Genomic DNA, 23,106 nt, shown 5'->3' with positions numbered 1-23,106 from the left:
ACGCACTGCCTCCTGCCCTCGCAGGACCTGTGGCCCAGCCGTGCCCCAGATGTGCCCGAGCCGTGCCCCAGCCGTGCTCCAGATGTGCCCCAGCCGTGCCCCAGCCGTGCCCCAGATGTGCCCCAGATGTGCCCCAGCCATGCCCCAGATGTGGCCCAGCCGTGCCCCAGCCGTGCCCCAGATGTGGCCCAGCCGTGCCCCAGCCGTGCCCCAGATGTGGCCCAGCCGTGCCCCAGCCGTGCCCCAGATGTGGCCCAGCCGTGCCCCAGCCGTGCCCCAGATGTGCCCCAGCCGTGCCCCAGATGTGCCCCAGATGTGCCCCAGCCGTGCCCCAGATGTGGCCCCAGCCGTGCCCCAGCCGTGCCCCAGCCGTGCCCCAGATGTGCCCCAGATGTGCCCCAGCCATGCCCCAGATGTGCCCCAGCCGTGCCCCAGCCGTGCCCCAGATGTGGCCCAGCCGTGCCCCAGATGTGCCCCAGATGTGGCCCAGCCGTGCCCCAGATGTGGCCCAGCCGTACCCCAGATGTGCCCCAGCCGTGCCCCAGATGTGCCCCAGATGTGGCCCAGCCGTGCCCCAGCCGTGCCCCAGCCACGCGAGGCGCTCTCGGGGGCTCCTCTTTGGCCGCTGGGGCGCCGCGCGCCCCCTGGCGGAGGGGCGGGGGCCACTGCCGAGCCACGCCCCCGGCGGAGTCGGGCCCGCCCCGCCGAGCTGAGTGACAGCCCGTGTGTCCAATGGACTGTCCCGGGCCACCGCCCGCCACCGCGCGGCGGCAGGCGGGACTTCCGGCGCGGGCGCCGATCGCAGGCAACTCGCCATGGCGTCGGCCTAGGCCGCCCGGGGACCGCGGGGCCGCGGCCGCAGGTGAGCGCGGGGCAGGTCCCCCGGGCCGCAGGTGAGCATTGGGGGGCGGCCGCTAGGCTCTCCGGGCGCTCCGGCCGTGCGGCGGCTGAGTACTTACGGGCCTGGCGCTCCATTGCGCAGTACTTATTCGCCTCCACCCTTGGAGTAGCGAGGCGGGGCCCGGTTCCGTGGGCGGCTTAGGCCCAGCCAAGGCTGAGCCCGGCTGGAGCGGCCGGGTAGTCCCGGGACCGCGGGAGGGAGATGAGCAAAGCGGAGCAGAGGCCTCTGGAGCCCTCCCCGAGCATCGCTGTTGGCCCGGTGAGAGCTCTACCCCGAGTCGCGCTTTTCGTCTGTGCTGGGTGGATGGTTCTTGAGCTGTGCTCCGAAGTGCTGGTTGAACTTGCAGCATAATGAGTAGCGTGGAGTCTCACTGGCTGAAAGTAAAGTTCTTAGTAAAAACGTTGAAATTAATTGAGAGGAAGTGTTCTTTCAATGTTAATAGGTGTGAATGCTGATCTTACTTCGCGTGCGGCAGTGTCCAGGACGTTTTGTGATAGGTCTGAGATGGAGATTTGTGTCAGTAATGATACGATGGTATCAAAATGCAAGAATTCAGATATGAGGGGATAAGAGGATGTGAATGAGAATTGTTATTAGCAGTCTAGTTTTTATTCATCCTCTGCTTATGACATTTTGGAAGGTACAGCCCAATCTGCCAAAATATTTGGAATTTGTTACAGTTTCTGTATGTTCTTTTTTTGTGTGTGTGATTGCTGTAAGATTTATAATTTCATTTGGCTTTAAAATAGTAGAATTTAAAATTGTTTCGTACAGATGTACAAGGGGTTTTTTTCAGCAGTGGCAGGGAAAAGCTGTTTTATTGAGTGTAAACATAACCACGTGAACATGGAATTGCTTTGTGTTGTATTATGCTCTGGAACACATTTTGAGTTGATTGAGATACAAATATCTGAAAATTTCGTATTTAGGTGTAGTTTATGAAGCCTGATCTGTGAATATTTGCCAAAAGCTGTGGAAGTTCTCGTCTGTGTCTCGAGCTGTGTAACGCCTTTGTGACCTCTATCTCAAATGTGCATAGTGTGTTTGCTCCAGGGGTGTCTCACTGCTCAAAGCTAGGCTGGTCCAGCACACCCCACATTTTCCCCTCCTCACTTCTGTCCTGTTCAGTCCCATGACAGAGGGATGCAGCACCTCAGGCACAGTTCAGTTTGTGAGTTCTAGCATGGAGAGGGGGAAGAAATACTCAAAGTTATTTACAGACAACTTTGTCTGTACACGCTGGTAAATCAGGTGGAAAGTGCAGAAGGTTACTGCAGAGTCAGGTTTAACTTGTTTTGTTTGGTTTATAGTATAGCCCATTTGCGCACACCTACATTTGTGTGTGCTCTGAGCTGCCTCTCTCAGCTGAGAGGGGCTTGCTTTCCAAAGAGCCACGAAATTTCAGAAATTGTAAGGCTTTTTGGCTTGCATTTGAGGCATCAGACCCTGAGCACAGAAGAATTTGGGAGTTTGTATCTTTGACAGGGAAGAGTGCACTGTGTATGTATTTTGTTTGCAAGGACTACTTTAATTCTTGTTTTCTAACCTTGCTTAGTGCTCTTTTAGTGCTTTTCTGTGTGCTGAATTTACTGTGTTGGTTAAAGTGCTGTGATAGCTTCAAGTGTATTGTTGTTTCTGTCATACTAAAAATGGCTGTGTTTTTGAAACAATGGTTCTTTTATCCTTCCAGTTGCACTGATGTCCTCTTTTTTAGGACAAGCTGATGAGAGAAGGTGATAAATCTTAATTTAGTAAGAAAAGTTCATTAGTTTTGTAACTCACTACCATTTCTTTCCTGTGAATATAACTTCATTTCTGTGAACCAGTTGAAAGTTTCACAAAGCATTATATGTCTGATTCTGACCAAGTTAGAATCATGAGAACTATTTTTGAAAGTATCGGCTGTTTCCTTCAAATAGTAATAATAAATTCTAATTATCTTCATGTTACCTTAAATCAAGTCTATCTCTCTGGCATTTGCTTTAAAAAACATTGAGAACCTCACATCATGGAACAATGCCTTTTGTGTGAGAAACATATGAAGGGTAGGTCAGAAGGACGGGAGTTCTTGGGTGTTTGCTGGTTCTGAAAAAGAAAGTAGTACCATTGGCTGTGATTTCTTACTTAAGTCAACAGACAGTTTTCAGAAGAAATATCTACAGTCAAATGAAAACAAATTCTTATGAAACCATTTATATCAGCCACAGTTTGAAGGCTTTTGACAAACAATTGTTTCAATAAACATTTTGGATGTTCTAATTGAGTTTTTTAATGGAGTTACTTCTAATTACTCCAGTAAAAGAAGCTAGAGGAGATCCAGATGTTCAGATAATTATATTATTAAGTGCATACTGTCCATTTTTAAAACTTACCTTTAATTATTTAATTCTTATAGCTATGTTGGACCCAGAAATGGACCCATTTCTATTGTTTTATGTTGTGCCTATTTTATGTAATTTCCAGTAATTTCTAACTTTGAGACTGGAAGAATCTCTAGAGAGACTTAGACATCTGTGGACCATACAATTCTCTTACATTTAGGAGTGAAAGTGGTTAGATTTCCTGTTGAACGTAGTACTTCACTGGTGCTTGTTTTTATGTACTCGATCCCATATATTTAAATTCTGAGTGTTGGGGTTTCTAATTTGATCATGTTTAGGTGTGAACTTTTATAAAGTAAATATGATACTTTATGCTTTCTGTGTTTTTAAGAGGTTTCCTGCCCACACTCATGTTGTAGGTAAGCCTGAGAGAAATCTGAAGTTCCTCCAAGTTGGTATCACATTGCTCTTGCAAGTGTATTTTTGGAGTACATACTTTTAGTGGAATTATTTGAGGTACATCAAGTATTTTTCTGATTTGGATTTATGATAGAAGGGAAGTTTAAAATGAAGTGTCTGAGGATGATTAATGTAATATGAATGATCATCCCTTGGTACCCCTTTCATTGCTTTGTGGTGCCTAAAGCTTTTTGGAGTCTTGCTCTTACAATTTTTGTAATTTATGCGTGCTGTTGCTCCCATGGAGGGACATACTTCTAGCAAAGGGAACCTCTCAAATAATCATGTAACTTTAAGATTAGTTGTTTTTCAAAGGTAAACATTGAAAAATATTTTGCATGCTTCCTTAGCAGGAAAGCTTTAAGTGACTAAGATTCCTGTAAAATGACACAGGAAAGTATTTGCTGTGTGCCTTGACTCTGATTCTTTTCTCGCAGGTATTGAATAAAATATGCTGTTGTCAATAGGAATGCTGATGTTGTCTGCCACTCAGATATACACTATTGTGACTGTGCAGTTATTTGCTTTCCTGAATCTTTTACCTGTGGAGGCAGATATTTTAGCAGTAAGTATACTAATATTTTTCTACATGGATAAAATACCTATAAAATTGAATAATCTCTTCAACCGTTTTATTAATGGATCGGTTAATACACTAAATGCTATAGCAGATTTCTTGGAATGGAACTGTCCTAACAGTTTACTTCAATAAACAATAAATTGTACATTTTCAAATGAGTTTGCTGGTGGTATGTGCTCAGTACCATGGCAGTGAAAGCACCTGATTCCCTTAGTCATTTACAAAGTTCAGTCTGTCCAGATGTCCTGTAGCATGTTATAACCCTTTTAATTCCATTCTTTGGTTTGGACAGCAGTTGAAGTTGTGGTGATGGGTGCCATTTTGTAGGGTCACTGGTTTTAAATAATCTTCTGTGGCTAGAATTGTATGGGCTGGAGGCTTTGTCAGTAATGGGTTTTGTGTATCTTACACCTAGATACAATTTTTAAAATAGCTGAAAATATCTGTTATCTTTAAAGAAAATAAGAAACAGTATAATGAACATAGATCAGTGGTAAAAGCTGATGCTGTGCTGTTTATTACCAATTCAATGTATTGTGGCAATTTAAGGAGGAAGTTATGAATGTCTTTGTAGGATCGAGCTTAAGCTACTGAAATAATTAAACCTAATTACTGTAGTCTCCTGCTTGTTCCAGTGATATGCAGAAGAATTGTTAATGTCATATCAGTTTTGGAGAACAGAGTGACAAACTCTCGGAGACAAATTTTAAAATGAAAATACGTAAGAGTTTGTGGTAGTGGGGTTGATGAATCCTAATGTATTTGGATTTTCAGCTTGCTACTGTTCTATAAATACTTTTTGTAGAAAAAAATGTAAAGAAACAATGCATATACATAATGCTTCATTATGGCACTGACATCAGCATTTTATTGTGAAATTTTAAACTTTTTACAGTAAACATGATTTCCCTCTCCCTCCTTTTCTTTGTCACCAAGCCTGTGCTTCCTCTTTTCATAAAAACCTAACTCATTCTTGCTTCTTCCTCTTGTAGAAAAGTTACTTAAAACAAAACAAAACAAAAAAAAACCAAACTCAAAAAAGAAAAATAGGGCACTTTGGAAGTTTAGTTGGATTTTTTTCTATTTAAGCTTTGTGTGTAGTATTCTAAAATAATTCCATATAAAAATGAAACATCTTTCATTCTTGGATATTTGGAAGTTGCAGATTTATTCTGAGACTATCTAGAAGTAAGAAATGAAGTGATGAACTAGATACTAAACAGCTATGCAAAGAAGCCAGTAGAATGCTTAAAAGATGCTCAGAAGAGGGAATGTTTGTGTCACAGGGAATTGCTGGTGTATAGGTCACTTACAGTCTTGAGAGATTTCACCATTTAGTGATTACCCACTCGTTAGCAAAACTCTGGCCAAAGTTTTGGGTTTACCGGGGAAAGAAGTTTTTTTCCCTTGTAATTTAGGAGTGGTTTTATGCTTCTGTGTTCTCATATAGTTGCAGCCTCAAAGGATCATGTCTGTGTAAAGTGCTGTTATGTGCACGTGAGACAGGATTGGGTTTTCTTTTTAAAAGAAGTAAAAAGAAATAGGTTTGTGTTGAACTCCTGGCTTAAGCTGGGGCTTGTCAAGGGATTCAAGGGCAAACTGACAGTAGCCCAAGCTCAGGATGTTTTGAAGAAGGTGGTGCACTGGGGCTCTCTGTGGTGGAAGGTCAGGAGGAGAGACTGTGTGGGGCACATTGGTTACACAGAACAAAGACGCTCCCGTGAAATTTGGCTCCATTCCTACCTCTTTCCCCTCAAAGTCTGTGGGAAGAAAGATCCTTCCAAACATTGCCCCTTTAGAAGGCTTCAGATAAATCATGGCAGTGTTTTTCTCTGAACTATAGTTTGGACTCCCCTATCTAAGCCTGGCAGGTAGGAAACATCCCTCTGAAGCAATCCTTACTTGGCTGTTCTGTGTGACAGTTGGATTATATGATGAATAGACAAACATTTCTGACTCACTAAACCATTTAATAAAACAACCGATGCACGTTCAAGTCCGTTAACTGTAGAGTTCATAACTTCTGCAGGAAACACTTTATTTTTAAATGAAAAAAATACGCCATATGTACACAGCACTTTTTCTGTATGAATTAGTGTTGGTCAGGCATATTATACAGCCAGAGATGAACAGAGAAAGGGGAAACAAAGCTTGCACAGATTTAGGGTCTTTTCTAGTATTCCTCTGTTTTAAAATGAAAGCTCATAGTCATTTTAAAACAAAGCTGTGGAGATATTTTTCAGGTACTCATCTGAATGTAGGGAATTGGGCAGGCAATTGGGAAGGGATGGCATATGGAGGCTATTCTTTGTCTACGGTAAAGCACTCCTAAAAGCTATTTTTCCCTGTACACAAATGGACTCAGGGCAAATCACCCACCACTGCCATCCAATGAAAACTCCACATCCAAGTGTCCCACCTCCTCAGATTTTTGCTTGCTCGGTTTGTTCATAACTTCTGTTCTGCATGTATAATGGTATTTGCATTTTAGACAGTAGAAAGAAAATTTACCATATAAATAGTTCCACAAAATATCTATTACTTACTTTCTTCTTTTGACAACTAGATAAGAAAAGTGTAGAGTAGAAGAAAAATGTGAGTAGAAGACAGGTGGAATAAGCAATTTTGTGATTTCATTGACATGGTCATGAGATATCCTGTGTCTGATAAATATTTTAATCTAAAAAAATACACAGTGATGTTTGGTTTTGTTTATATTTGTTAACTATTTCTGGTTTTTTGCAAAATTAATTTTTTAAAAAATGTATTTCTCTTAGTATAACCTTGAAAATGGAACCCGGACTTTTGATGATCTACCTGCTAGATTTGGCTACAGACTGCCAGCAGAAGGCTTGAAGGTAAAAAAAATATATATGTTTTATGCTGGTTTAAGCTGGACTAGAGTTTATTTTCTTCCCATTGTGTGGTATAGAGCTCTGTTTTGAATTTGTGTTAAACACAGGGTTGATTATATAGAGGGGATTTTGTTATTGCTGGGCAGTGCCAGCATAGCCAAGGCCTTTTCCTCCTGCTGCCACGCTGGTGAGGAGGTTGGGAGTGTCCAGCAGGCTGGGAGAAGACACAGCCAGGACAGCGACCCAAAATGATCAAAGGGATATTCCAGACCGTATGACATCATGCTCAGTGTATAAAGCAGGGGAAGGAAGAGAAAGGGAGGGGGACTTTTGAGTGTGGTGTTTGTCTTCCCAAGTCACTGCTGTGTGTGATGGGGCCCTGCTCTCCTGGAGGTGGCTGAACACCTGCCTGCCTATGGAGGAAGTGAATGAATTCTTTGTTTTCCTTGGTTTGTGTGTGTGGCTTTTGCTTTTCTTATGAACCTGTCTTTATCTCAATCCACAAGTTCTTTAGCTTCTGCCCTTCCAGCTCCCTCCCTGGTCCTACTGGTGGGGAGTGAGTGAGTGGCTGGATGGCATAGAACCCCCACAGTCATTTTTGGCACTCAGTATGGGGCACAAAGTGTTCAAGATAACGACATACTTGATTGGGAAGTCCTAGGTTGAATTTGAATGTTGAATATCGTTAAAGAGAACTGTATCTGCTGAACATTTCCTCTGTAAGCTAAAAAAGATGAAAATTAAAGGAATGTAGTACCTGGGGAGAATAAAGACAGAAATTATTTATCAACTGCTCAAACAAAACAAATGTGCAAAGGATCTGATATTGCCTGTGAATAGGCAGATTCTTCTCTTAAGAAGAGAATTTTGGGAATCTTTGTCTACTTAAGGAGAATTTGCTGAATTTTGTAACAAATAAATTAAAAATAGGTAAATAATGGAAATCTTGGAGAAGTTTGGTAGGCCACTGTTTTCTGTATTTTGAAGGCAGTGCTGATACATGATGTCAGTTACCTTGCACTGGAATCAGCAGATGCCAGACAATTTTGTGCTGATAATTTTTTTTTGAAAAATGTATTTGGAAGATTCATTGTCTCCTTACAGTCCTACACTGGGAAGCCCTTTCAACACTGTGCAGGGTGGCCTGGCCAGAGAGGTTATTTCCTTGCCTGTGGCCCAGGTTAAGTATGCTGTGTAAAGCAACTGTAGCTCAGTTTTTTGGGAAGTTAGGGCTGGTGTCTGTTTGCTACTCTTGTTGCACTGCTCAAGCAGCCCAATGGAGAAGCTCAGGATTGCAGCTCTGCTGTGATGCCTGAGTGCTGTGCCCCGTGCTGGGGTCAAGGGCAGGAGTTGTAATTGATCGTGCACCCTTTCCTTACATGGTTTCATTTCAATTGCAATCCACAGCCCACGTTCTCCCTTAAAGCGTGAGTTGAACTCCTGCTCTTTTATTTTACTCTGTATTAATAAGTGGGGAAGAAGCAGATGCACATAAACATTTTTGTTACTTATCTGTTAGAGTGTTTTTACTTCTTGAAATAGCATCATGTTGGGGTAGGGATGCTAGGCCGTGACTTGAAAACTGGTCATCATAATATCAAGAGAGGGCACTAGGAAGGGCTGATCTATTGAATTAGCAGAAAATATGTGTGTGGCTTTTAATTTTTTTTTTATTTTCTTAATCCCATTTTCATTGACATGAAAAATCATATAAATATACCATATGAAATCGTAAAATTCACCTAGTATTAGAGAAGACAGAAGTAAGATGTAAAGGTTTGCAAATGTTAATGGAACTGGAAAGGGATAAACTGTATTGATGTCATGCAAAATGATTAATATGCAAAAACTGTCCAAGATGGATATGGCCATGGGACTACAGGTTAGGGTTTATCACTATTTTGTGGTGTATTATAAATTCTGAAGACCTGATGTCTTCTGAAATACAGCAGCAAGAATGTTTTGTACAACAGGACAATTGCTTTTCATATCTTTAGTGTAGTAGTTAGTACGCTCACTTGAACCACAGAAAGATGTGTAGGTGGGCTGAGTGAAATTAACTGAAGAGAGATTAAGTTGAAAGTAAAACAGGAAGGAACTGTGAGAGGTTAAGTAAATGCATCTTCCTTAGACAGCAGTGATAAAGCACATTCTGCTCTTTTTGGCTTCTGCTGAGGTAGTAGCTGCCCAGACATACTGGTGGCAGTAGTAACTGGTGTGAAGGCTTTTATTCCTTTTATCTTTGTAATATAAGATAGAAGAGGTAAAAACTAAATTATTTTAAAATAAATTACATATGGTGATGTTAATGTTGTGAACTGGTGTCATAGTCCTGTTGCTTAGAAAAGTACTTAAAAGCCAGATGAATATCCAGTTCAGTTCTAGTCTTCACATTCTCTGAGGTAGTTTGTTGCTGAGATTATGCAGCTGATGTCTATTGGTGTGCTGTGCTGAGTTTAGCACCAAGGGCACGCTCCCTCTTTCTGGCTGCCTGACCCGAGGTGCTCTGCAGTGACAGGAACTATTTGTTTCCTTGAGTCACCTTCCTACAAGTCAGTGTCAGTAAGTTTGTTCATTTTGGATAAAATGTATTTTCTGTTCCGCTCCAGCAATTGAAGCACTTGTCCATGAGAAAGGAGTTCATGTCTGGCCATCCAGGCAATTTAGGGCTTGTGGGAAGTTCAGGCTTCCTTTTTTTTGACTGTGGAAGTGGCTGCATGGAATCAGTCATGTGGCAGTGATTTGTCTTGCTGTCCCCTTTGAATAGTGTGTGAGGGTTTATGACTGAGATGTGTATGCTTTTTCAGCTTAGAATTCTTATACAAAAATTTAGGCAGCCCAGCTTACAAATTCTGGAGAAGGGGAGTTTGTGTCACCCCACAGGGACCATGAATAGCCCATGTGAGCGGGGAGTTGTTTTTGTGTTACTTCTGTATGTAAGCCTGTGTGGCCCCAAAACCTGGCTCTGCAGTATTGCTAATGTTGCAGTGTTGAGAGTAACCACTACACAAAAAAAGAAGCTGGTGGTAAGGTAAAAGGGTGGATTACTCTTTAATTCCATGTTGCCCTTTTAATCCCAAAGGGTAATAAAGTACTGCAAGAATTCCTGTAACTCTCTGTAATTTCTTTGCAATTCCCCTCAAACAGGCTTCATTTCCATGCCCAGTGGGTGTTATCATGGGGAGAAGGTGTGTTAAAGCTGTGTAGTTGTTTATTGACTATATTGAGAATCAGAGGGTGCTTAAGTGATTTACTCAAGTAGTGAGCCAATTTAGTACACCAGAAATAGCTATAAAGAGCTTTGCTTCTGACCTTTTTAACTGTTAGACAGCTCTGTGTCTTAATTAAGGTGATGTCATCATGGGTAGAAATGATGGAGTTTTATACCTGAATATTATACTAAAGCTTTTTCTTTGCATTAAGATTCTAATTACTTTTTAAAAATGCTATGGTGTTTATTACAATAGGATGAAAATGGTATAATCTTTCAGTGCTTGTGATTAAGATTTGTTAGTATGCATGTTGTAAAACATAATCTGTTAGATTCTATAGTAAGTGGCTACAGACTGCTGGCAGAAGGCCACCCATCTCAGTGACCTAAAAACAACTCAATGATTGCTTCAAAGTTAATATTGCCAGAGTTTCCTACTTGTTGAAGCTTTCAGCTGTAGCGTATCGAGTGATCTTTGCTTACCATAGAAAACCATTTCGTGTGCTAGTTCAGTGCTGGGGTCATACATGGAACTTTGCTTGTGTTCTGTTGTGAATTGGTGAGTGCTGAGTTTGTGTTGGTGCTTCTTAGGCCATTGTATTTCTGGTTTCTTGATTAGTCTCCATATGTCTTAGAATAATAGTTACACTATATTAATGTAGTATATTCAATCTTTTTTTTTCCTGAATTACACTGCAGAGTCTGAGTATGATGGGATTAGAAAAACTATTTTTTAAAAAAACTTTCTATTTCTTAACAGACATAAAAATTCTGATAAATCAAAATATGTAGGCAGGGAAGCAGCAGAAAGCTTACTATGATACAGGAGTGAGCCGATAATAAGAATTTGTTTAGCCATTGTATGAAAATGTGCAGTTTTCTTTCCATATACTTGACTACCAACCCTTTTGTTAAAGAGAAATGAAGCTTCTTTTTCTGCTTCTGTTTTCTAGGGATTTCTGATAAATTCCAAGCCCGAGAATGCATGTGAGCCTATAGCTCCACCTCCACTGAGAGACAACTCCTCTGGTGCTTTTATTGTGTTAATCCGAAGGCTGGAGTGCAACTTTGATGTCAAGGTAAGATTTAATTTCCCCCCACCATCTGTTTCAAAGAGTTTACTGGTGCTTCAGAAAAATTTCTATAGCTAACAGTGGAATAGATACTGATGTGAAGGGGAGGAAGAATTTTATTGTCTCCAGACAGATAAAGCAGAGCTCACCAAGTCCAACCAATGACCTACCAATGACTAAACACCATTATGTCAAGTACACTAGGGCACTAAGTGCCGTGTCCAGTCTTTTGTTAAACACCTCCAGGGATGGAGACTCTACCACCTCCAGAGTTTTATCACCCTTTCTGTGAAGAAATTCTTCCTGATGTCCAACCTGAACTTCCCTGGCACAACTTAAGACCATGTCCCCTTGCCTTACTGATGGTTGCCTGGGACAAGAGCCCTACCCGTACCTGGCTGCACCCTCCTGTCAGAGTTGTAGAGAGTAAGAAGGTCACTCATGAACCTCCTTTTCTCCAGGCTGAGCCTCCAAGCTCCCTCAGCCAGTCCTTGTGCTTCAGACCCTTCCCCAGCTTCATTCCCTTCTCTGGACATGCTCCAGCCACTTGATCTTTAAGGTCCCTCCCAACCCTTAATGTTCCGTGATTTTAAAAATGCAAAATTAGAATGATTTGTGTTTGACTATGGTTTTCTTGAAAATTAACCTGATAAAATGGGGCAGCTAAGGGTGTCTTAAGGAAAACAGGGCACTTCAGTTTGTTGTTAAGTTTTGTGAACTAAAAGGAGATTCAATTGTATTTGCTTTTGCTGTTGTGTGGTAGGTTCAGTTATGTGGTAATTGAAACGGAAATTCTGCCTGGACTGGAGATTCCACCTGCAGAGGCAGGTTCACTGAGTGTAATCTGCCTTCACATCAGACTCAGGAACAGCACATAGTCTGTCCTGGGAATCCTGCCACCATGTGTGCATGTGGTTCAGTGGGAAAAGAAAGGGGGGCAAATGGACTGGCCTTTAATTCATGTCCACTTTGTCTGTCTAATTGTCATCCATACACTAATAGGACAGAATTGCTTCTGGAGACATGGTTTAAGGAATGGGTCTGAATTTGAGAGATTTCTACATTGCTGTTGAGGGACTTCCATAGTCAGTCCTTTAAGGATTATGTCACATTAACTCTGTATGTAAGAATTTTTGGTTGCATTTTATGTTTCGCGTAATATTGATAGAAAGAAGGGTTCCCACTCATTTCTTGTTAGACAAAGAGCAAGGTAGCAGGTGGATCAGCATTTCCAAGGTGAGCAGGGGTATCTGCATACTCTGTGCCCAGTGAATCCAAGTCTTTAGTATGTTGTTAATACTCTTGCAATATTGTGTTATATAATTGCATGCGTAGTATAGCATTTTGCCTTAAAGTTTCTGCCAGAAAGTGGCATGTGTGCTGAGATGTGAGCAAAATACCCATCAGCTGCTTGACTGACAGAATGCATATTTTAACAAAAGTTGAAAATCCTCTCTTTCCTTCTGTTTTATGTTGAAAATTACAAGTGCAGGTACACAGCTAGCACTATGGATATTTTCTGTGGTGATGCAAAATTGGCCAAACTCCCAACCATGCATGTGTAGTAACATCCCTAAGTGGATTTACCTTTTTTTTTTTTTTTAATATTGGGATTTCTCAAGGTGTCTGCATTCTGCATCTTCCAATGTCATTGTTCTGCTGTTTGACATATAGTCATTAGCAATATGGGAAGAGGATCGGTGTTGTTGAGATGAAATCCAAAAGTTTCTCAAGGTGCTCTAAGTGATTTTTGCAGCTTGGGCAGAGTTTTTTATACTGTACTAGATGCAGTAAAAGCAATATACTTAATTAACTTAAGTTAATTAATTAACTTAATTAAGTTTATGTTGGTAATAGTTGCTGCAGTAAATGCCATTTACATGGACCTTGGATTTTCCTTGTGTTAACAGAAAGTGAGAAATGTAACTGGTATGTTACACATATACTGTAATGTATATTAGAAATGTAACTGCCACACAGGATGTTAATAGTTTTGTAATTTTGCACTTTTCCATGAGAAAGCTTCTTATACCTGGGTGAGATAGCCCACATCTCTAAAAGAGATACTACTAAAAGACTCTACTACTACTACAATACTACTACTACATCTCTAAAAGAAAAGATACTACTCATCTGACTTGATGAACTATCAAGTGGTAATTTTTAGATTACCAAAGTGAGTTAGTACCTTTATTTTCAATTACAATCAAATATTTTTAACTACTTGTAGAAAATTTTAAATTCTATTTTTAATATGTATAAATAGTCTGTCTGCAGACAACATTAAAATGGCTTTCTAAAAAAATACATGACTGTAAGAATAATTATATGATTTTGCTTTGAAATGTGTCAGATGGTTTATAAGTGCAAATTACGTCCATCTTAATCACTTTGTGAAAGTGCACCTTATCTCAGAAAGCACAGACAGGCTACTGTACTTGGAAGCAATAGTCTTTTCAGTAAGTATTTTGTGTGGCTTACAGGTCTTAAATGCCCAGAGAGCTGGATACAAGGCAGCTATAGTTCACAATGTTGACTCTGATGACCTCATAAGCATGGGATCCAACGACAGTAAGTACAGGTATCACTTCTCTCCTGTTTGAATATCATTTCACCCACTGGAAACAGCAGCACCTCCAAAAACCCCTCATAACCTAAACAACAAACCACCACCACAAATGAACAAAAACCAAAACCAAACTAAACAAAAAACCCAGATAACTCCTCCTGATTTTAAGATTTAATAACAGGAGATATTTGCATAAGAACAAATATATTGATTTGTGCCTTCTCTGAACGTTTCTTTTGGGTTTCCTTCAAATTTTAATTTGAATTTTCTGGGCTAGATTTATATTACTGATGTGTAAAATAGCTGATGTGTTGTTAAGTAGAAATACGCAAAAAGTAGAAAACGTGCATTTGGAAACGAAACTTCACAATATTTTAGTTTTTACGATAATAGAACCATTTAGGTTGGAAAAGATTTTAGATCATGAAGTTCATATGTGATAGTTATTCCAGTTTGTTGTTGCACTGTTGGGTGCATCTTCCTGTTCCTCTGGACAAATGGATTCTAGCATATCACGTGCACTTATTTTCAGTTGGAAAAAGAGTATTTAGAAACCAGTGCATCATTTACAATTTGTTTCTTGTGTTAGCTGTTCCAATTTTAACCTGCATGGAGTGAATATGTTCAGAACATCTTGAAATCTAGTCAGAATGTTGGTTTTGTTCTGTGATATGTGCTTTGTGTTTTTAGTGCTGTTACTGCTTTCTTTATGGCATTTCTTTATTTTGTCCAGTTTTCAACCTGTACAATATGGAACAAGAAAATAAATAAGAGGAAAATGAATTCTTTTCCAGTGGAAGTGCCATTGAGTAAACTAGGAGTGAACTTTGACAAAACTAAATGAGATCGGAGCAGTCCAGGCAGTTATATGAAAGTGGGTTTAATGAATTCTCAACCCTTATGATTCTTATTTTCAGATTTCACTGAGTAACAAAAACATAGAACAAGTCCACAACAAACGTAGACCTCATAGTGTGAGCTGACATTCAGCCACATGTGCTTTTGCCTTGGGGAAGCTGACTGCTTTGAGGTGGACTAAACTCAGGTTACTTTGAGCCTTAAATGTGAAGTATTAGGGGGAAGATCAATATACAGTAAAGCTGAGAAGGTTTTCTAGAATATGGGATTTATCTTTTGATAAGTTTTCATTTATTTCTGCCTTCACTGGTAAACATAGAAGACCACAGTTCATCCAGTTTCTTGAGACTGAAATAAAGCTGTGGGACTTGCTAATTTTCTTCTTTCCTCTTTTTGACCTTATCTAGCCACAGTTGTTTCCAGTATGTTTATATATGTTTTGGGTGAAAAGGAGGGAAAACAGGTTAATTAAAACTTATAGAACCAGTTCACAAAATCATGTAAGTTGACAGAAATTCTGGAAATCAATGGAACTACGTGACTTTCTTGAATCTGTGAGTGAAGAATGGTGTTCTGGTTGAAATTATGATCCTCTTTTATCAACTTGTATTGACATTAGGCTCCCTTTATTCCATTAGGAATTTTGATTTTTCTACCTGCAATAAATTCCCTAGAAATTGTGTAAGAAAAATAGTAGTACTTATATGAACGAAAGCTGTAATGTGCATGTGCATTGGTCGGGATGTCACTATGTTAAAATGTCTTCCTGTTGTGATAGTCTCATAATGTTCAGGTCTTGTGTCTTGAGTACCCATAGATTGTCCGTGTAATAATAGTTTTATTTTCCTACTTTTTTATACAGTTGAGATTTTAAAGAAGATTGACATTCCTTCTGTCTTTATTGGTGAGAAGTCAGCTAATTCTCTTAAAGAGGAGTTTACTTACGAAAAAGGGTAGGTTAACTCAAATGCAGCTGTGTTACTCCTTGCATTAGATCATTTGCTCTTTTGAATATTTATGGCTTTAAAATAGGATGTTGTGATGACAGAGGTTATAGGTGTTTCAGGTGAAATCTTGTGCCTGAGAGCAACCTGTAATGCTTTAGTAAATAAGAATGATCACTGTATCTTTTGATAGTCATATTATATTTTTTTCATTCTGCTGTCAAAGCAGCTATGAGGTGGTTTTCTGGTTTCTGTAGGTTTGATTGAGATCAGTAAATAGTTTTAACTCAAAAAATGTTCTAAGAAACAGTGTTTTATCCTTTCATTTAATTAGCTTTACATTGTGTGAGTATGGACTGAATTTTCTATTTTGTTGTGCACAGATAGGGTTTCTGTAGTGTGTCTTGTGTGACAATCTTTTGTTTTATTTTTTTATTGTATTTGTTCTTCAACTTGTTCATGAAGTTCTCATTAATTTAGAAAGTGTTCTCTCTTCCTCCCGACAGTGGCCATGTTGTGTTAATCCCAGAGTTCAGTCTTCCTTTGGAGTACTACTTAATCCCTTTCCTAATAATAGTAGGGATCTGTCTTATTCTCATCGTGATATTTATGGTAAGTTTCTTCTTTTAATAATACATTTTTCTTTCAAATAATCTGGGAACTGTCACACACTGAAGTTAAGGGAAGGTTTACTGAAAGAAAGGAGGAGTGACACTGTGTGTACTGTACATACCTGTACCATGCTTACCTGTAATCATTCAGTTTCTCAATGAAACAAAGAGGTGCGGGATTTTGTCAGAGGGACATCAGGAGCCTTTTGGATCTTCTCCCTAGCGTGTAACTCTTATAGGAATTGTCCTCACTGCCACTCTTGCACTCCACAAGTGCTTGCTTTTTGACCCCATACAGAGTGACCTGTCCTTGTGCTCTTGTACACCGAAAGCGTATCCTGCCTTACAAAACTTGATAGTCATTACTCCCACCAGGTGGGAGATGATAAATAATAATCATTACTCCTAGGGTGCAGGGCTCACTGTTTTGTACTGCACTTAGGTGTAGTTAGGAGTGTGCGAGCACAGAGCATTGATCTCAGCACGTGCATTGCCTGTAGGAGTTCTCAGCTGGGACACCTTTCCTTGAAATGGTAAGGTAGCATAGCTACATATTTCAGGATTCTTAGCATCTCATTTTTCGTAATCTGTGCCAAATTTATTATTTTACCTTTTAATAAAAAGCAACTAATGCATCAACCGTTGTATAAACACTTACTTCAAATATTTTTCTGTATTAGTATTTTTTGCAGTGCGAGTTGGGTATTTCATTGACAATCCTGGGTGTGTTTGGCGCAATTGCAGCAGCTCTCTGAAAACAAAGCAGAATGATCATCTAAAGATGAAATTTTTTTAGCAGAGTTTTTGCTACTGTCTTTTACAGTGTCCTTCTGGACAAAACCACCCTGTTAAAGTTAATTGCGTACACAGGACGACTGTTGGAAGGGTCAGGCTCAGGGAGTTGCAGGGAAGGGGTAGCACCTGGCTGGAGGCTGGGCATCAGTGGTGCTCATCAGGGTTCAGCTTTACGGCCACTTCTCTGTGCTGCTGCTGTCAGCAACCCGGACAGAGGACTTGAGCTCATGCTGAGTGAATTTGCCAGGAATACAAAACTAGGAGATGCTGATTCCCTTGCATATAGAGAGGCCTTCACAGAGACAGCATAACAGACTAGAGCACTGGGCAATTAACTGGTGCAGTGAAAATGATCCCAGGGAACTTCCAGGTTAGATTTGGTCCTCATTAATTTCTGATTCTATCCCTGCTTCTTTGAAACAGTCTTATTTTTAACTAGGAGATTCATGTGAGACTCTGGTTGTCACTAAGGATCTGGATTGCAGCAGAAAAAGTGCAGTTTGAGCATACAGCTTATTGTTTAGCTGTGGTGAAAGAGCCTGAATGAACAGTTTAGACTCAAATATCCTTTGTTCATTTCTTTGCTTGTCATCGTATTTGAAAAAGAATGTCATATCACAGGTGCTAGATTTAGAAATTGAACAGAATTAGCATTACAGACTACTAAGAAAATGGAAATAGAATCTTTGTTATAGCTATTTAGAGAGCTTTGTATTACTAGTTATTAAGGGTTATTTTTTTTACTGAGTTATCTTAGTATGGCATAGTATAACATGTAACAATGACTCAAAGTAAACCCTTTACTGTACTCCCCAAACTACTATTGTAGATAATATGGAAACAGTTCTGATGAATGTGGGAATAATCCTCTAAAACAGCTCTAATAATCTAAATCTGTAAGGAAAAGTGTTCAAACTTACTGAATTGTGTTTTGCTCTGCAGTATGCTTCCTCAGGCCTCAGTACAGGATTGCAGCAATTGCCATGATTTTATTTAGTATACATACCTTTGTGTTTCTCTGTTCTCTCAAAAAAACTCTTGTGTATTATCAGTTCCAAATGCTGTGTTCATGGAGAACATCCCTTAGGCTTGTTTGGCTTCATCCTTGTGTTCAGGCAAGGGAAGAGCTTATTCTGTGTTAGCTGGTGTTCCCTTTTGACCAACTTACTGCAAAGCTTCATAAATCAAAACTATTTATTGTTCTTTTATTGGTGTAACTTCCTGTTCATGTTATCTTGTCTGTTTCCAGATAACAAAATTTGTTCAGGACAGACACAGAGCAAGAAGGAATCGGCTTAGGAAGGATCAGCTTAAGAAACTTCCCGTACATAAGTTTAAGAAAGGCAAGTGGATCATTCCTTGTCTAACTCATTGGACCTTATTGTTTTTGACACCAAAAACCTTGTAAATCAAAGGGGTATTAAGTTTCAGAGGTAATTTTGAGTACACTTGAAATAGAAGAGTTTTGAGTGAAAGCATTCGAAACGATTGGCTTGACCCTGTTCTTCCTGAAATGGAGGAGTTCTAACACTTATTTGATGGGAGCAGAGCAGACTGTGGCTGAGCATTAAATCATTGCTTAAAAAAAATCAGTACAGAAATTGCATGAAAGTTTCCAAGCCCATGTGCGTGTCAGGAGGGTCTGCTGCAAGTCCTTTAAAGTCAAACTAATTCTCAATCATATGCTGTAGGAGATGAATACGATGTGTGCGCCATCTGTCTGGATGAATATGAGGATGGAGACAAGCTCAGGATCCTTCCATGCTCTCACGGTAAGCAGCTGTATTTTAGGTTTGAATTTAGATTAGAGCAGCTTTCCAAAACACTGTCCAAAACCTACTGCACATATGTTTAGTAAGTGATTTATAAAATTCCTTTTTGCTAATATGCAAGATTGAATGTACAAAGTGGGAAAAGTGAAAGCTTGTTTTCTCTTTTTAAAAGCTAAAAAGCGAGCATTCCCACTTTGCATTTTTCCTTGGATGTAAACATGAAAGAAAATCTGGGCTTGATGCTGTCCCTCTGAAGGCCTATTGGAAAAATAGGCCTTCACTTTCCCCAAGACAAATAAACCACAAAACTTAATTGAGCTCCTGGTGACTTAGAGGTACAGCTGAAGGGATCGCTCTGTCCTGGAGTCTGCAGCCATGCACACCACTGCCTGACTGCACTTGCAAGTCAGTTAGTGAAATATTTTCCCTGTGACAGTCTTTCTCAAGTGCAGCCCACTGCAGAGGTGTTACAGCCTTCCATACACAGCCAGCACAGCAGGTGACAGGCTGAGTTTTTTAGAACCTCAGTCATAAAACCAATTTCAAGCTAGGCTGACAAACAAGGAGTTCTCAGAAGAGAAGGAACAGGTCCATAGCATCTCTCCCAGTGTGGAACTGCACAGGTAACTTAACTTGAACACCACCAACGCCCACCATCAGTTTGTGTGGAGAACATATTTCCAGTGTGCTTGACCAGGTACTAAACATGGCATTGCTGGCCTGTGTAAATACAAGCTCTTTGCCAAGTAGAAGTCTCTCTTACTAAGAAGAGCTGAATTTTTAATACTGTAAGACAAATACTTTTTTTTAAACACGGCCAGTCTAGCTGCAGTGCCAGTTGCAGACCTAATTTAAGATCCACAAAATCATGTGGCAATGTCATGTAATAATGAGGTGCTTTGATACGTGTTGGTGTGGAGGTGAGAGGCAATGTGAAGATGGTGATGGTAGGCATGCCTGCTGCAAGATGGATGGAATTGTTCAAAAAGCTTTAAAATTTGTCATCAGATGTGGCCTGTTGTCCTACTGCTCTCATTCACTCAGTAGAGAACACAGGTATTCATTGCATATACCTACATGACTGAGATCCTAAGCCTTCAGGTGTTCTGTACAGGCTGTGTGCCCACAAATTTGGAACTAAAATTCTCTGTGTGAGTTAACGTGCTAAAATTCTCCTGTGTCACTAAACAGAAACATGTTTCTCCGTCCTTTTCACTGTTATAATGATGTCCTTGTATTTTGTTTTCTAACAGCATATCACTGCAAGTGTGTGGACCCATGGCTAACAAAAACAAAAAAAACCTGTCCTGTGTGTAAGCAAAAAGTGGTCCCTTCCCAGGGGGACTCTGACTCGGAGACAGACAGCAGCCAAGAGGAGAACGAAGTGTCTGAGAACACCCCTCTGCTCAGACCTTTGGCCTCGGTCAGCACCCAGTCCTTCGGGGCTCTGTCAGAGTCGCACTCCCAGCAGAACATGACCGAGTCCTCGGAGTACGAGGAGGATGACAACGACAACGTTGACAGCAGCGATGCGGAAAACGGGATGAATGAAGAAAGTGTGGTGGTTCAGCTGCAGCCCGGCGAGGACAGGGAGTACAGAGTGGCAAACACTGTCTGAGACTACTAATGACCCATAGGTGTATGAACAAAGAGTTCTTAAGGCTATTTACAAATCTTTGCATAGGGAATCTCTTTTAATCTGTAATCCGTTTGGTTTCTTTGATAGGAGCAGCAGTTCATGTAGTAGTACTCTGGTTAAATCATTACAGGTAGATTTATTTTTGATTCAGGTATTCAGTCACACATTGTCTTCTCAAAACCAACAGTTAAACTGGACTTCACAATGCTAATGAATAATGTTAATAGTTTATATCAATAGAAATATCGCAGAGACTCTAAATGTCTCTTGTTGAAGCGGGATTTCTCTGGAAGTTCTTTTATTTCCATTTTGTAGCTACAACTGGGTCATCCTGAGAGCAATATTTATTACATGTAGATATGTGTTACCCCTTAGGCCCAACAAAAACTGTATTTGCATGTTTGTATAGTTTTCCTAAAAACTTTCACCACTGCTAAAAGGAAAATGTAGAGCAGATCAATATTCTATGTGCTGGTATGTCAAAACAAAGCAGAAGAAATTCCACTTTTATCTCAAAGCAGTGACTACAAATAATCCTTGGAGTTTGCCATGGTAGCAGAGTTTAAGCAGTTCCATTGAGCAATTCCCAGGATGAGGAAACTTAGAATATATGTTTAGTTTTGAGCAATTCACAAGGTCAGGTCCACCATAAGCACATAATTAATCCCTCCTTGCTACTACTTCATTGTCTGGTTTCCAGTGAGGAAGTGGGAGTTGGGAGACAACCGAGACAGAGGTTTTGTTCCACATAGAAAAAGAAGTTTAGGGTAAGTATTATACTGATCCTTGGCTCATATACCTCTTACTAAGAGCATTTTATGCTGCATTAGTCTGCTAAACTGTATATAAAAAAACGTTCTTTTCAAATATCCGATTGGAAAACAAGTACTTACACCTGTCTCACAGAACTCAGTACTTACCAGTGTATCACAAAAACGGTAGATACTATATAATACCTCTGTAACAATGTAGAAAGTAAAACCATGCGTATACTCAAATGGAGATTTTTTTTATATGGCCTTGACTAAGGAAAGCTTGAAAGAATGTTAATAAACATGTTTTCCACTTTAAATATCAAAAGGAGTTTATTGAACTTTTGCCTTGAGACTTTGAGTACTTGCCTCCATTACTGAGAGTGAAGTGCTTTTGAAGATGCAGAAGATGGAACTGTGGGATCCTGAGCAGATGTTTCCTGCATCATACTGTGAATCACAGTACAAGGAGTTGCACTGACCAGTGCTACTTGCAGAGATCTGAGTTATGCAGAAAACCATTTCTGTTCACCTCTGGAGTCTGTAGTTTGCCTGAGGCAGTGGGAAGGAGGACCAGGGTGCTCTGAACAATTCCTACCCAGCTGGCTGCCAGAACCCTGGGCAGGCGATGGCAGGTGAGGTGGTCCCAGATTTGATTTCTGACCTAACACCATGCAGCCACACACCCTGCAGTGCAGATCTGTTTTCTGGGCCTGGCTGAGGGCAGGGAATGTTTATTTTGCACAGTAAAAGGATAATAACGAAAGGATGATTCATCTCCAAACCACTGCTGCCAGCAGCTATGGGGTAATGACAGTCAGTGTAGCGGTAGTTTCACCAGGCAAAATTCCCCTTCAGCATGCATATGTCTAGGTGAGTCCAAATGGGAAGATGGTTTCTGAAAACGTAATTACTAAGCTGAAAGATGTTTCTTAAAATAGATCCCTGCTGTTGCTGTGAGTGCATGTGTTTATTCATTATTGTATTGTATTCCAGGCTCCCCAAAATCTGAAGAGTTCCAGAACCATGAACTGACCTAAACTTTGTAATATGCTCTTATGTAATTCTAGTGCTTGCAATCAGTTGCAGACATAGTTGTGCTAGGAAAATTCACCAACAAATGCATTTGAAAAAGTAATTTGAACAACACCTAATTCTTAACCAAACAGAAGTATACAGGTGACCTACATCTCAAGAGAGGGGAATTGGTCAGAAAGGAACGGTATCACACTAAGGAATGTGACAACAAGTACCTGGTGTGTGCTGTCAGCAGCTGCTCTGCCTCTGAGGTGCTGCTACCATCAATTCCATCCACTCTGGCCTTACCAGAGAAGCAGCTTTGGGAATATAATTCCCTCATCATCCTAACCAGGGAGAAACAAAGTTCTGCAGTCAGAAGGTGAGTGCAACTTTGCGTTCAGGCACTGAACACAGCTTCACGTGTTTTGTGGGGGAAGCAGATTTACATCCTGTATACCAGTTACTACTGAACAGGAATCTGCTCTGTGCTCTGGATGTGTTGGTCTGCTCTGACTTTGGCACGGGGAGATCCAGTTCAGACACAGAGACAGTTGCCAGTGGGAGAACATGAACACTATGTATGGGAAGGTTTTCGTAAAACGCAGGTCTAGTGCCAGCAGAGGAGCAGGTGCAGCTGACACCAATGATAAAGGCATGAGGGAAGGAGGGAGAACAGAAGTGTTTGCAGGTCCTGTCCAGAAGCACCTGACAAGTTTAAGGGCCCAGGAATGCAGAGCCTTTCTACA

The 23,106-nt window shown here is 40.5% G+C and overlaps 1 protein-coding gene across 3 annotated transcripts; it reads left to right on the top strand.

The window, feature by feature from the left end:
• Positions 1 to 726: 726 nt before the first annotated feature.
• On the top strand, positions 727 to 21,668 carry RNF13 (ring finger protein 13). Of its 3 annotated transcripts, none has more exons than XM_063408566.1 (10): positions 727 to 862; positions 4,119 to 4,246; positions 7,039 to 7,119; positions 11,281 to 11,406; positions 13,884 to 13,971; positions 15,690 to 15,780; positions 16,278 to 16,383; positions 18,427 to 18,520; positions 18,869 to 18,949; positions 20,203 to 21,668. In XM_063408566.1, exons 2-10 carry the CDS (start codon positions 4,133 to 4,135, stop codon positions 20,565 to 20,567), a joined length of 1,146 nt encoding a protein of 381 aa, XP_063264636.1. In that variant the 5' UTR covers positions 727 to 862; positions 4,119 to 4,132; the 3' UTR covers positions 20,568 to 21,668. The 3 variants fall into 3 exon arrangements, with proteins under 3 accessions (XP_063264636.1, XP_063264635.1, XP_063264637.1); XM_063408565.1 differs by having other exon boundaries at positions 738 to 893; XM_063408567.1 differs by lacking the exon at positions 727 to 862 and adding an exon at positions 932 to 1,159.
• Positions 21,669 to 23,106: the final 1,438 nt, after the last annotated feature.

The sequence above is a fragment of the Prinia subflava genome, chromosome 11 (assembly GCF_021018805.1).
Source record: "Prinia subflava isolate CZ2003 ecotype Zambia chromosome 11, Cam_Psub_1.2, whole genome shotgun sequence".
Classification (NCBI taxonomy): domain Eukaryota; kingdom Metazoa; phylum Chordata; class Aves; order Passeriformes; family Cisticolidae; genus Prinia; species Prinia subflava.
This window is presented reverse-complemented; position numbering and strand designations above follow the sequence as displayed.

Bases quoted from the DNA above. Each gene is read 5' to 3' on its own strand.
- RNF13 (XM_063408566.1), top strand. From the start codon at position 4,133: ATGCTGTTGTCAATAGGAATGCTGATGTTGTCTGCCACTCAGATATAC. The intron at 11,407-13,883 runs GTAAGATTTAAT...TGTGGCTTACAG, and splicing joins AGTGCAACTTTGATGTCAAG to GTCTTAAATGCCCAGAGAGC. The intron at 16,384-18,426 runs GTAAGTTTCTTC...GTCTGTTTCCAG, and splicing joins TTCTCATCGTGATATTTATG to ATAACAAAATTTGTTCAGGA.